The following is a 14,555-nucleotide window of genomic DNA, read 5'->3' on the forward strand; positions in this document are numbered from 1 at the left end:
TCTAAGGTATGAAAAAAGTTATGACACTATAACAGTGCAGATATAACTCAACACCAAGGAAATCGCATGAGGGCAAAACACATTGGTAGAAAAACAATAAGTTTTACACAAATTTGAATATTGTTATTTTATCTGAAAATAGTGAAATTTTATTTTCTAAGTATAAATTATATTTTCCAAAATAATAATTCTATTGGCTTCTATTAAAGAGAGAATTTTTCTTTACCACTGAAACTAAAATAAATAATTTTTGGTTCTGTGTTTGATTCAAATTCGTTCAAACCCACACTCGAAGTAGTTTGTGGTACAAGAATAGTGAAAAAGGTCATTCAGTTGAAAGTCATGAATGACAAGGATCCTTTTAGTCGAAAACACAGGTGTAATTTTGGTAAAAGGTTTATTTCTAAAATATCACAATCTGACTTAGTTTTCAAAATTTTAATTTTTCGCTATGCAAGAAACTCATTTATGAACCAAATTTTTTCCAACAATATTTACAAGAGTTTCATCAAGAACAGGATTAACATTCCCCTGAGAAATCACTGCTTCAATCAACGATTCCATCTTCCCTTTCAACATAGGTTTATGCTCTGAAATAGGTGGATATCCTAACAACTCATCAATCTTTAAAATGACTTTCTCTACATAGGTATCTCTACCATCATTCTTTTCTTCTATTTGGCTCCTTTGAGCTTGTGAGGGGCCAATGGTAGTAGGCACCATCACCTCCATTGAGCCTCCCTCAACTTGAGCTTCAGGTTGGGGGTTTGATATTCCTTCCCCAACAACACTCTTCTCTGTCTAAACCCTTTTAAATACCTCTTGAGAAGTAATTTTTATCATTTTCATTTGAATGTGAGAAGATAAAAGAGATGGAACATTAAAGAAAGAATAAAAGCTTGAATAATAGTAACTTATGGAAATTATGAATTAGTGAGGATCACTGCACAATCCCTTTCAGGACCTTCTTGAAAATACAATTAGATCATTTTTCACTCCCTCATTTAATGAATATACACAATCATCACCACTATCATCACACCTTTTTTCCCTCCTTGATTTTGTGAGAGAAATGCGAATCAGCAAAGATACTTTCTTAATAGATTTTACTATCTTTCCTCAAAGCAGCATCAAGATTCTCGTTTGGATACCTTCTAAAACTGTTTAATTCAATTAGACTCGTCACACACCAACATAGGATCTCAAATGCTTGAACCTAGCTGCATCCAACAGTTTAGTGAACAAATCAACTAGTTGATATTGTGTAGACACAAACTTAAGTTCTTAGCACCATTCTCAATCAATTCCTTTATGAAATGATGCCTTATGTCTATATATTTAGTCTTCAAATGTTGTATTGGATTCTTGGATATATTAATGGCACTTGTGTTATCACATAAAGCAGTAGCCATGTCCAAATCAACACCAAAATCCTTTATCATTTGCTTCATCCAGAGCAATTGAGCACAACAATTCCTTGTACCAATGTATTCAACTTCTACAGTAGATGATGAGATAGAAGCTTTATTTCTTGTAGCAATGTTGTATTGGTTTCACTTCCTCTCCTTAAAAATAGATGGCACTGGTAGGGCTAAAATATACATAAGTTTTACACAATTTTTGTGACAACTTATACTAGAACCAGTTGTTGGATTCGAATATAAAATGTCACATTTCATTGCCGAATTAACACACTTTTCCATTTTTTCTGAAAAGGAAACATAGTGATAAAATTATTTTATAAAAATTTTAGCAGCATTTCTGCCTATTTTACATAAAACCGCTTGCAAAATTTAGATTTTCACAAAATACCCACATTCAAATTATCTCCCAAATCAATTCCCAACACTACGATTTCTCAAAACATATCAATAAACTAGATTTCTACGCTTTACTATTTTATCAAAACATTAGTTATAAAATACTAGCTAAGAAAACATAATGAAATATTTAAATTCAATTTACAACATAATATTATATATACAAGCCTAGGTACATGCTAGTTACATCAACTATAAAGTAAACTCTTCATCAACATTATTTGAGCTGAACTTCGGTTCTTCGGATGCTGCTGGAACGATCTAACGAATCTAACTACCTACGCACAGAAAAATAGACAAACCATACATTGAGCAATTTTTATGCTCAATGGTGCTAATAACATATAAATCATTACATAAGTATTGGACACAAATTAATTGATAAAAATAAACTAAAACATGATTAAAAATATCATTAATAACATCACAATAAAAGAATATTCTAATACTAATAAACTTTAATATTTTGATATTGACAAATCGAATAAAGAACATAAGCTTTTTAATTAAATTCAAAATCGCGTAATTAATTTGACTTGCACAATATAGAAATTCAAATAAATTCAAGTTTTGTTTTTGCTTTTCTTTCAATTTAGATCCCGTACTAAAATTTAGACTCATAACCAGATACACGAATCCGCCACCCTGAGTCGTTCGGCAAAAATGGCTATCAAAGTAGTCCACGACCCTTTGGGAATTAGGGCTAACAATAATAACAACTGACCGACTTGGCCTTTTCTCCCTCAACCCTCTAGAAATTGGGGAGATTTAAATCCTCTGACATAAAGACTCTATGGCATGCCAACTATATCTGATTTAGTCTAACTTAGTAAAATGGGTAAAAACCAAATTTCATGATTCATTTCAATTCTATTTTCATATAATTCTCATTTCAATTCTATTTCATATTCAAATCACATATCGCCTAATGTAAAATAGGCTTCCAATTTGAAACATATTAAATATTTTCTTGCTCAATCATCTAAAATCATAATACTCAAATCCAAATCATAACCATGAATTCGCTAATTTAGTCTTATGAAAACATAGTATTCATCTCGAAACACAATTTTATAAATATTAACTAAATTATTCAAGCTCATCCAAAACTCATAAAACTAAAATAAAATAAATATAACTAGTCGTATTAAATTGAATATTCTAAAGCTTTATGTAATGAAAATAAGATATTATTACAAACCGAAGTTTTAATCGCTTTACTCATTTTATTCGCCTTTCTTCTTCAAGATGTTCGCTTCGTTTTTAGCTACAATAGAAGCAATTCAATATGAAACAATATCATTTATCCATTCTAAAACTAAAACTAATAAAAAAAACTTAAATATGCATAATTATTCATATTGACAACTTAAGTTTTCTAGTCCAAAATTCGTATATCTTTCGACTCGATTATCCTTTTTTAATTTCGTCTTCACCAGAGTACTCACTGCTTCACAAGTTAACATTTAGCACCAATATTACACAAAGTGGTCAATGTTCTACTTCCCCTTTAACATGGCCAAATATACCAAATAAAATTTTCATCCATTTTTGTTTCTTTTTGACACTTCTAACAAGCTAGAACTCATCTTCTAATAATTTTCTATCCAAAAATATATCTATTTCACTTAAGTTTTTTAAGCTTCCATCAATGTCCTTTAATGGAAACTTCCAAAATACTTGATTAAATAAAAAAACTATTGGTATATGTATATGTAAAGCAAGCTTTAAAGATTCAAAATCTATAAAAAAATTGAAGAAAAACCATACCTTAAGCTTGAAATTGAAGGAAAATGATGAAAAGGGTTTTCTTCTTTATTTTTCCCCAATATTTAATGGGAAAGATGAGAAAGAACTTATCTTTCTCTCTTTTATATATATTATAATATTTAATAAATTACTATTATTTTAAATAAAATGTTAAATAATAATTATTTAATGAAAATATCATTTAAAGCCATCATGAAACTTTTGATTTTTTAAGTAATAGAAAAATTGTCATTAAGTCCTTTCCATCAAAATAAAAATAGGATAATTACACTTTAGTCTCTATACTTTTCTAACTTATTCAATTTAATCTCTAAACTCGATCTTGAATTTTAACTTAACCATATACTCCTACTAATAATCCTCTGTGTTTTCATGTCCGATGTTTTTCTCTAAAAATGATCACAATTTCTTATACTACTATTTATTTATAGATCACTTATTCAAGGACTTCTTCCATAAATATTCTTCTTTTTTTAAAAAAAGTATGGATGTTACAATTTTGAGATATTGTCATTCTCCCAAATATAGTTAGAATTTATTTCTACCAGTTTCTATTAAGAGAGATTTTCTCTCTATTGAAAGTAAATAAAATTATTTTTAGTTCTATATTTCACTCAAAATTGTTTGAGCCCACACTTAAAATAATTCGTGATATAAGAATAGTAGAGAAGGTCATTCGGTTGACAATTGGGAACGTCTCTCGTTCAAAGCACATGTATTATTTCAAGAAAAGTTTATTGTTATAAATATCACAAAATGACTCGGTTTACAATATTTTTTCTTTTCTATTGAGCAAGAAAACCATATTCGAACCTAATTTTTCCAACAATTGGTATAAGAGTCAGGTTGTGCTATGTTTATACTATAAACCAATATCGAAATTTACTTTTTTTTCATATTTGGTTAATCTTTGATAAGATGTGACATTCTTGTAATTGCTATAAATTTTGAAAATCAACTCGATTTTCAAAATTTTAATTTTCCATTGTGCAAGAAAATTGTTTTCAAATCGGATTTTTTCCAACATCATCTTTCACAAGTTTAGTGATTCATTCTTGGTTAATATAATCAAGTTTCAAATGTCAAAGATATGCTCCGTAAGAGTTAAAAGTTTTAAGTCTTTTATTCGTTAATTCAGTTTTAAGTAGTGTCCATCTTTGGTTTGATGAAATAGAGATTATTAGGCATCTATCCATCATATGTAAGAGTACGATTTCTAAATATCGCAACACTATTATTAAAAGTCATGGTCAAGTCATTTTTTAATAAGCATACAACAGAAATTAAGTTTCTTTTGAAACTCGGACATAGAAAATGTCTTTCAAAACAATCTTATTAAAATTATCAAAATAAAGATGTATATCTCCTGCTACTTCAGCTGTCACACTTGTCTGATCTCTAGTCCGTAATGATATACTCTTATCTCTAAGATATTTCCCTTCCTCGAACCCTTGTAGAGTAACACACAGATGGTTAGTAGCTCTAAAATAAATGACTCACTGGTCCATTAAATCTTCCACTATGCAATTTTCTATCATAAAGAGTTTCATACGTTTGCCCTTATTAGCTAGGTAATCCTTCCACTCTTTTTAATTGGCTTGAAGTGTCATTTCTTGCTGCAAAAGAAACACTTTTACTTAGATAAACCTTTAGGCTTCTTGGTTCTCTTCCTTTCCATTTTAGGTTGCCCAAAAGACTTAACCTTGTTTCTGTTAGCATGCTTTCTCTTCCCTTTAGAGGAAAAAACAACTGCTAAGTTTGCTTTTGCTTTTCGGATCAGTTGACTATCATTCAATATCAACTCATACAATTGTAACTCCTTCATGAGTTATGTAAGAACCGAATTCTTGTTTCCTAGGTTATTAGAGGCCCTAAAGCCTACAGAGTCTTTAGACAAGCTTTTAAACACCATTTCAATTTGTATGTTTCATTCTAGGTTGGCCTTAATATTTTTAGCCTCGACAAAGTAACTCATAAGAGTAATCATTTGGTGTATGGTTGGAGTATCGGGTTTTTGTCAGGCATTCATAACACTAGTTATAGTCAACTATCGAGCCAAGGCAACTTGGCATCTAAACCTATCCTCTAATTTGCCTAAAATCACTTTAACAATCTTACATCTCTCCAATTGCTTATAAAGGGAGTTGGTTATGCTTTCCAGCATGTAGCAACGAGTTATCTCATTAAACTCCTCCCAACGTTTTCTCGCTTTAGCTTGAGTGGTCGAAGGGCATTTATAATCAAGAACTATTTTGAGTTTCTCACAGCTTAGGACAATCATGAGGTTCTTTTTCCATTCCTTATTGTTAATTTCGTTCAATTTGTTTTCAGTAAGTATGTTTAGTGAAGAGTAAATGTCATTTTCGAATTAAAAAAAAAAACATCCATTCATTATCAACTTTGTATTAAGCAAATATTTGAATAACTTTTGCAACATTCAATATGCATTAAGATGATGCTTGCATCTTACATTAAACCTTGGAAACATTTGCAAACGATTGCAATGATAATTCCTACACCTATTGAATTAAGTCACCTTAGGGCAATCTTAATCAACTAGTAAAAACAGGGATTTCCATCCAATAATATGTGAACCTAATCCTTAGGTATCCACACATACTAATAATCATTTCACATTTGGCCATCATTCTAACTTAAGTAGAGCTTTATGCAAAGTTACTTAACTAGAATGATCTCGAGTATATAACCATCAACTCAACATTTATCATTCCATGTACCACGAATAAGTCATCTTGGGACAATCTTAATGAGTAACATGTATGACTAGTTGTCCTCTACAAAAAAAAACCTTTTTCAGTGAATTTAACATGATAATACCTACGTTACGGCTGACAAATTATCATATTCTATCACAAGATAGTTATCTTTTTTCCTTTTTTAGGAAATCTCAGTGAAATCCACATGACAATACCTACCTTAGCTTTGGCAAATTATCATGTCATCACAAGAGACCACTGATGGAGGTTGCAAGTCTTGTTCGGAGACCTTCCACTCAATCTTTTAGAAAACATGTAGGGTTTTTTATTTTCAGTTTCAATCATAAGTGATTAAAGTGTCATGACAAGTACATGTGGCATTCTTCTCCTAAACTACATGGCATGCTTATCATATATATGCATGAACATGGTTTTTCAGTCAATTTAAATATAATCATGCTATCATAGAAAAGCATAAAATTAAATGACTCTAACCAGCCAAAGTATCCATGATTCCATCCTACAAAATTAAATAATAAAAATTACAATTATTACCCCCAAAGCATTCTTTGGGTCTTCTAGGTGAAAGCCAAATACCCAGGTTTTGAGCTTTCCGGAACCTAAAAAAAACTTGAAAAATCATTGAGGGGATCTATCGTTGAACTGTTTTCGCCACCATAGGTCTTCATTGCAGTCGTAGTCAACGTCGTCATTTAGGCCATCTTCGGTCGACCACCACCAACGACCACCATTGACAATTGTCAACTTTTGTTGCTTGACCCATTGTCGATCTTTTGCCAATTGGCTAGGTTGGGTTCGCGTCGTCTCAATCAATTTTGGATGTCTCAATTCTCTAAGATTTGCCACAAAATAGGTTACATAAATTTGAAATAGAACATGTGTGGAGATGATAGTGCACAATCTAATTACATATCCCAAAATTTGTTAAAACCTAAAATTACATCCAATTAATTTCTAAGAATCACAACTTTGGCAAAATTATTTATGATTACATACTTGTTACTTGAATTATTTATTGATTGTACTATACTTTAATACTTCCGAAAAGAATAAATCAAATTTGGCACAACCTGTTTTGCAATTTTACCGTATATTGCTAATTTTATAATAAAAATTAAATATATAATATTAGAACGTCAATGATTAAAATATAAAGTTAAATAATTTATATTTAAACTTTCAATAAAAGTATAAAATTAGTAAATATTTTTGACAAAACCAAGGATGTTTTTAGATAATATTAACGTACCCAAACATTATTATGTTAATCATTTCCAAGAAAAACAGTTTCGGGCTTGAGCGAATATATATGTTGTGTATCAAAAAAAGACCTGACCTAAACCCAGCCCAACCTAGTTTTCAGTGAATAAAATTGCGAAGATGGACGGGTCGAAATGCCAGTCCATAACACAAATTGCAAGTTAAAGCAAAAGGATAATTGCCAGAAGTCTTCAGTTTTTAAATGATTTCCAAAGTCATTAATTAACCCAACTACAAAAGGAGTAAACGGATGGTACCATATAAACATGAACCCACATTCAAAACATGCTTTTCATGCAAACCAAAAAGACAAAAGAAAAAGAGTACATCTTCACCACCCACCTCTGGATACTCCACATAAAGCTGTTATGAGGCAACACCTACATCAGCAGAGGCGTGACCACCCTGAACTGCCGACCCATGATTGTTGTAAGCATGGCCACCGCCTCTTCCACCCCTTCCCCGGTTGTTATGATAGCTCCTAGAATAGTAGTTGTTGCCCGGCTGATCATAATATTGGCTACGACCATTTTGGTAGGCTCCGCCACCCCTTCCACTGCCTCGACTTCCACGGCCATTGGAGTAACCCCTACGACCACCCCCAGTACCACGACTCCCTCTTTGGTTGTGATAGGGTCTTCGAGGAACATACTGTTGCTCCTTGGGTTCTACATTTCTCTGGTCGTCTGTATCCACAGATAATTTCCCACCTTGTTGAACTGCAATATCCTCTGCAGGATTTTCCATCTCCACTTCATCCTGAAGAGCACAAGCTTCGTATGTTAAACCAAATAAATGAAATCATAAAAGAACATATCTAATGGTATAGCTAACTGAAACATATCTAATGGTATAGCTAACTGAAGTCACCTTCTGATGTTCTTCTGCGACACTAAATTGATTGTCACTTGTCTCAAGTATCTCAGGTTCTTGATAATTAAATGCATCTTCTTCCTACATCGAATAGGAAAATAACTTAAAAACATAACCTCATTTGAATTCATAAAACCAACAGGGGGAAGACAGCTCCGAATGAAATTTAAACATGTTAATACAAAACAAATAACATGTATTGATCAGAAATGAGGCCTGAAAAAAGAATAGTCACAAAAAATAAACATCAAGTCCAATGTCAGGCTAAGGAATATGAAACTCAGAAGCATCACATCCAGGTCACGCAAATCCTGCCTATTGATTCATTCCTACCTCACCACCACATAAAAATCTGCAAGCATCGCCTAGTTACATAATGACAGAGAGAACCACCTACCAAAAGATATTTTATTCTGGAGACCAATATATTATATGGGTCTGAATCTTAAGAATCATTTAAATACCCCCATACAGATTAATCCAAAACAGTTTACACCCTATTCCTAGTATCTCAAAGCTTTCCATGACAAACTGAAAGCAGAAACTTAAGACAACCCTCTGTTTTTCTTCAGCATCCCCTCTCAAAAACTTGACTGCTTTAGGCCATTCAAGTTTCAGTTTTGTGTTCCATTACCCAATACATGAATCCATACTACACAAACCAACCTACTAATCAAGATCTTTCAGTTTCTCCAAATGAAAAACATGTTTTTATTCCTTCCTGCTAAAAGAGCTTCACCAAACAAATTGGCCATGTATTATTTCTGAGCCAACTTCTAAATTTGCAACTTGAATACCAAGATTCTTTTCTAAAATAAAATCTAAATAACCTCGTCTTTTCTCACATCCTCCTCAAATTTCACCTAAAACTAACAAAACTACAGCATGCCGCTTGAGACTGTTCTAGGGGTGATCACAAAGCAAGCAAACCAACAGAAATTGAAAGAATCTGAAGTGAAGGGAAAATCATATGAATGAATTCAATCAAACATGCTGAGAATTACAACAATCCACTGCTAAAATGAATAAATAGAAAAGACTACAGATCATTCCGTTCCCCCTTAAGCTATATATTAATAGAGGGATACTAGTAAAGATAATGAGATGACATGAATGAGCAAGAATACTTATTGTGACAACAATTTAGAATTTGAAACATTATTCAAATTGGACAAATTTTTTAGAACCCAACTTTTAGCTGATTTGGACATAGTCACGGCCACCAATAACTTAGTAAACCCATCACCAACAATATTTTATTGCTACTACCAATCCTGAAATATAATACAATTAATAGTGGCCAAGAAAGTCCAAAAGCTTTATGCTAGAGAATCAACGTTCAGAATGCAACACATACATGGTGCATAAATAACAAATAAAGGGAGTTCAGAATAACCTCTGTCAACATCCAAATAGGACATATACACAGGTGGTATAAAGAAGTCAAAGGAAAACAGGCAGGATACTGGTTTTCAAAGCCATTTGCATGTAGCCAAAGCCCAGAGAATCAATCAGTTTTAAAAAATTCACGAGTAAAAATTTCTCAATTCTTATCGCCACATTTGTTGAGTACAAACAACTTGACAAAAAAAAAAAACCCAAACTACAGATCATCATATTCACTGGTTCTAAAAGTTTCTATTCAATATACTGGCCACCAAATAGAAACAACTAACAAGAAATTCAAATAATTCTTCCAGTCATTGGTACAAACTATCAACCCTTTAAAAATCCTTCTCAGCTTCCATAATTTCCTAGTTTCTTTTATTCTAGTTAACCCTAACCTCAGATCTAAAGCCTTCCTATTCAGCTGTGTTCCATCAAGTTTTATCACTAACAATACCAAAAATGTTACTTTAACAACCCCCTCCCACCTTAGCAAAAGGAGAACAATGCATAAGGTGGATTTAAATTCTCATTTCTATTCCGATGATATGCATATATAAAACAATAGATAAATAAAAGAGACTTGATAGAGTTCAAAATGTTGATGTCCAAAGGATCTCGCAACCTAACATAATGGTTAAGAAAATAAAGAAGACTTGATAGATTTTAAAAAGTTGATGTCCAAAGGATCTTGCAACCTAACAGACTGGTTAAGTCAGGTAAAAGATATATGGAGTTCTAACATTTTTTATGCATACTAAAATATAGATAGCCAGTACGATTCCACTTCAACCTTTTAAGCATACAGATACAAAAAATAGCTATGACAATAGTTTGAATGCAATGCCCTTAAGTTCTCTCATGTCGACACTCACTATTAGAAATTAACAATCATTTCAACAAGGCTGAAAGTATAGAAACAAAAGGGAAGTCAAGAATTTTATACTACAACATTTATCAGAAATAAAATGCAAAGTTAAATCCAATAACCAAACTCCTCATTCCTCTTCTTAAGCTAGAACAAAGTTAATACCTTTTGCTGATACTGCCCGACAGAATCTTCCACCTGAAGAGGCACAGAAATGGGCACACTCTGCACTGGAACCTGGAAAGTGGTATAACTCCCAGCAGCAGCTGCTGCAACCACTTCAACTGGAGCCTTCATCTCCGGCGTCGTCGTAAAGTAATCCAAAGCCATAATCTTGTTAAGCCTCTCTCTTAACCCAGCATCTGAAACAAAAAGAACTGCCCAAGTTAGAAAACCCAGAAATTTAAAAACAGAACCCGCCCCCCAAACAAATGGAGTGCTTTATTACAGGAGACGTCGGCATTGGGGTCGATGGGCTGGTCAGAGTTGGAAAGCCAAAGCTTAGCATGGTGTAGGCAACGGTGCAAAGCGCTCTTGTGAGACAAACTGGAATCAGCAGAGCGTGAAGTTAATAGTCCACTCAGCGTCGAAATGGAATCCAAATCTTTCTCGCTAAGCAGATCGGTAGCGTCGTCGGTGACATAATCGTAAGTCAGGCAACAGCCCCTCTCGTGCGTCCGAGTCAACATCATCGAAGTGAAATCATTCTGAGACTTGACATCGAACAACGACCCGAAATAGAGCAGGTTGAGGAGATCTTCAACAGCATGATCGGGCTCACTGGGCGGCTGCTGCTGTTGTTGGGCTTCCGAGGTAGTTTCTTCCGCGGAAATGGTTTGACGCTGTAAAGCGAGTGAGATTTCTTCGGAGACGGCGGAGGAGAGAGGGTGGCGAAGCTTCTCGAGTTCGTCGATAAGGGCGGAGACGGAGGGTTTTGAACGGAGGACTTCTTCTTGTTCTTTGTTTAAGGGTTTGCCCTGGGAGACGGATTCTTCCATCTGGAGGATGCGGTTGTATTTCTTGCGTAAGGCACGGATGCGTTTGTTGATGAGGCTAAGGACTGGACCGTCGGAGGAAGTGGTGGTTGTTGCGTCGCAGGCAACTGTTGTTGTTGCTGCAGTGGTCGCCATTTGAGGGGTTGTTGCGGTTGACTGTGGTGGTGGCTGATCGCTGTTTGGAAGAGCACCACTGGGAGGTGGTGGTGGTGGTGGTGGTGGTGGTAGTAGGCGGCGGGATGAGAGATTTTTGGAAAAGAAAGGGAAAGTGAATGGTTTTGATGTAGGCTTTTTTGGGTAAGCCACTGGTTCAAGTAATAGTAATAGTTACAACAAAATAATAATAAAATAGATAAAAGAAGATAAACGATGAGAAAATAAAATAGAAATATCAACTGTTTAACTTCGGATTTTTTATTTTCTTTTACGAAGAGTTTACCTTAAAAAGTCATTTTTAAGTATTTAATAATAATATATTCTACAATATAATTTTGTTTTTATAATATTTAACTAAATTTTAACCATTATTCCACTCAAATCAAAATTATTTTAATTTTTTAAAATATAATAATAATAAAATACATCATAAGAAACCAAATTAACAGTAATTACTACTTTTCCAACTCTAACAAATACCAAATTTCCATTGTTTATCATTTTTTCTTTTCAAACTTAAATTTAGGATTGAGTTTTAATCAAATTAATATATATTAAAAACTATAAAACTTTAGACCTTAAAATTTTATATTTTAAAACCCTAAATAATAAATTTTATATTATAAATAGATTTGTCCATGGGTCAAGCTTCGAAAACCTACTCGAAAAGTAGAAGGATTTGAGTAAAAATATAGGCTCGAATAATGAGCTTGGACAAAAAAATAAGGCCCGTTTAGAAAACAGATCAGGCCTTGGGTAAGGGTTTTTTGCTCGGGCACGGCTTGACCCGAATTTGCAAAAAAAAAAAAAAAACTCTTGTTTTGCTACAGTTTTCCCACTGTTTTGTTGTCATTTCACTATTATGTTATTAATTTATTTTCAATTTATTAGGAAACATTTATTTTAATTTCTGTAGTGTATTTGATGTATAATATTTTTTAATTTTTTATATAAAAATAAAATAAACAAATTTTAATGCGGGTGGGTCGTGTTGGGCCCAGGTTTTAATATTTTTATCTGAGTCGGACTTGAGCAAAAATTTAAACCCATTTTTCAAGTCGACTCAGGCCATTCACTATTAATTGGGCCTAGAATTTTATTAGGGTCCAATCTGACCCGACTCATGAACAATTCTAATCATAAACCTCAAACCTTAAATTTTAAATCTTACCCAACCTTAAATCTTAATCTAGTCATTTCTATAAAATCATAATTTTTAAAATTTTAAATTCTAAATCCAGTATGACTTATTTATGGGTTTTTTACAAAATTATTATAAAAAAATAAAAAATAACCAAAATATTATAAATTTTTTTATTTACCAAAATATTATAAATTTTTTTATTTACCAAAATATTATAACTTTTTTTATTTACCAAAATATACCAAAAAAAACAAAAAACAGAAAAAAAAACCTGACACAGCCTGATCAGGCCAATCACATTGGAAGCACCAAAGGTGCCAATGTGATTGGCGCCACCAAAGGTGCCAATGTGATTGGCGGCACCAATGGTGCCAATGTGATTTGTGGCACCAATGGTGCCAAAGGACTAAAATGTTAGTTAAGGGTAGTTTCAAGGACCTGACATGTAAATTTACCATTTTGAATTTTGAAAGTTAATTGCTGTTGTGCGCACTAAAATTGAAATATGGCTAATTGCCTTCTAAGCCCTCCTTATTTATTATTTTCTTTTTATTCCCCTTCAACTCACTTTTTTATTTAATAACTCTATTTTAATTTATTAAATTTAATAGTTTATGTTTATAGATAGAATAGTTTAATTTAATAACTCTATTTTAATGTAATAAACTATTCTCATTTAATAACTCTATTTTAATTTAAAAAATTAAATTAAACTATTTTAATTTTAATCCTCTGAATTTAATATATTCCCTTAACTAATATTAAATCAAAAGGAAAAAATAACGGAAACATAAACTATTTTATCTATTTATAAATTTAATATATTCTTAATAGACTTATAACATAAACATGTTAGACTAAATAATGGAAACATAAACTATTTTATCTATTTATAAATTTAATATATTCTTAATAGACTTATAACATAAACATGTTAGACTATTTTAATTAAAATAGTCTCTTAAGATATTATGAAGCAACAAATTTTATATTTCAGTAATTTTATATTTTAAATGCAAATAGAGTTATTAAATGAGAATAGTTTATTAAATTAAAATAGAGTTATTAAATGAGAATAGTTTATTAAATTAAAATAGAGTTATTACTTAATTAGAATTAAGTATCTTAATTATCACTTAACTAATATTAGATTTAATTAAAAAATTAATAGAAATACCGGGCATGCCTTATTGAAAAACCGAAGTAATAATAAAATTGATCACCCATAAATGTAACCCAAATAGAAAAAATAAATTATAATTATATTATATACTCTTAATAACTCTATTTAGTAAATTTTTAAATAAACTATTCTAATCAAATTATCAAAATAATACATAAAATCGAATTAGTTTATATTTTTTAAATAGTTTTATTTTAGGTAAAATATATTTACTTTAATAATAAAATAAAGGGCTTTTATGAGTAAAAATCATAGATTAAGAGCTTATTTAACTACAAAAATAAGTTGAGGGCTTGTTTATTAAATAAAAAAGTGAGTTGAAGGGAAATAAAAAGAAAATAATAAATAAGGAGGGCTTAGAA

The 14,555-nt window shown here is 31.8% G+C and overlaps 1 protein-coding gene across 1 annotated transcript; it reads right to left on the reverse strand.

Annotated features, from left to right (window-relative positions):
* Positions 1 to 7,766: 7,766 nt before the first annotated feature.
* LOC105766139 (protein PSP2) lies at positions 7,767 to 12,033 on the reverse strand. Its single transcript, XM_012585485.2, has 4 exons — positions 11,164 to 12,033; positions 10,881 to 11,077; positions 8,459 to 8,542; positions 7,767 to 8,347 (listed from the first exon to the last, which is right to left on the reverse strand). The coding sequence occupies exons 1-4, from the start codon at positions 11,843 to 11,845 to the stop codon at positions 7,955 to 7,957; spliced, it is 1,356 nt and encodes a 451-aa protein (XP_012440939.1). The 5' UTR covers positions 11,846 to 12,033; the 3' UTR covers positions 7,767 to 7,954.
* Between the last annotated feature and the right edge of the window lie 2,522 nt (positions 12,034 to 14,555).

Source organism: Gossypium raimondii, chromosome 5, assembly GCF_025698545.1.
Source record: "Gossypium raimondii isolate GPD5lz chromosome 5, ASM2569854v1, whole genome shotgun sequence".
Lineage (NCBI taxonomy): Eukaryota > Viridiplantae > Streptophyta > Magnoliopsida > Malvales > Malvaceae > Gossypium > Gossypium raimondii.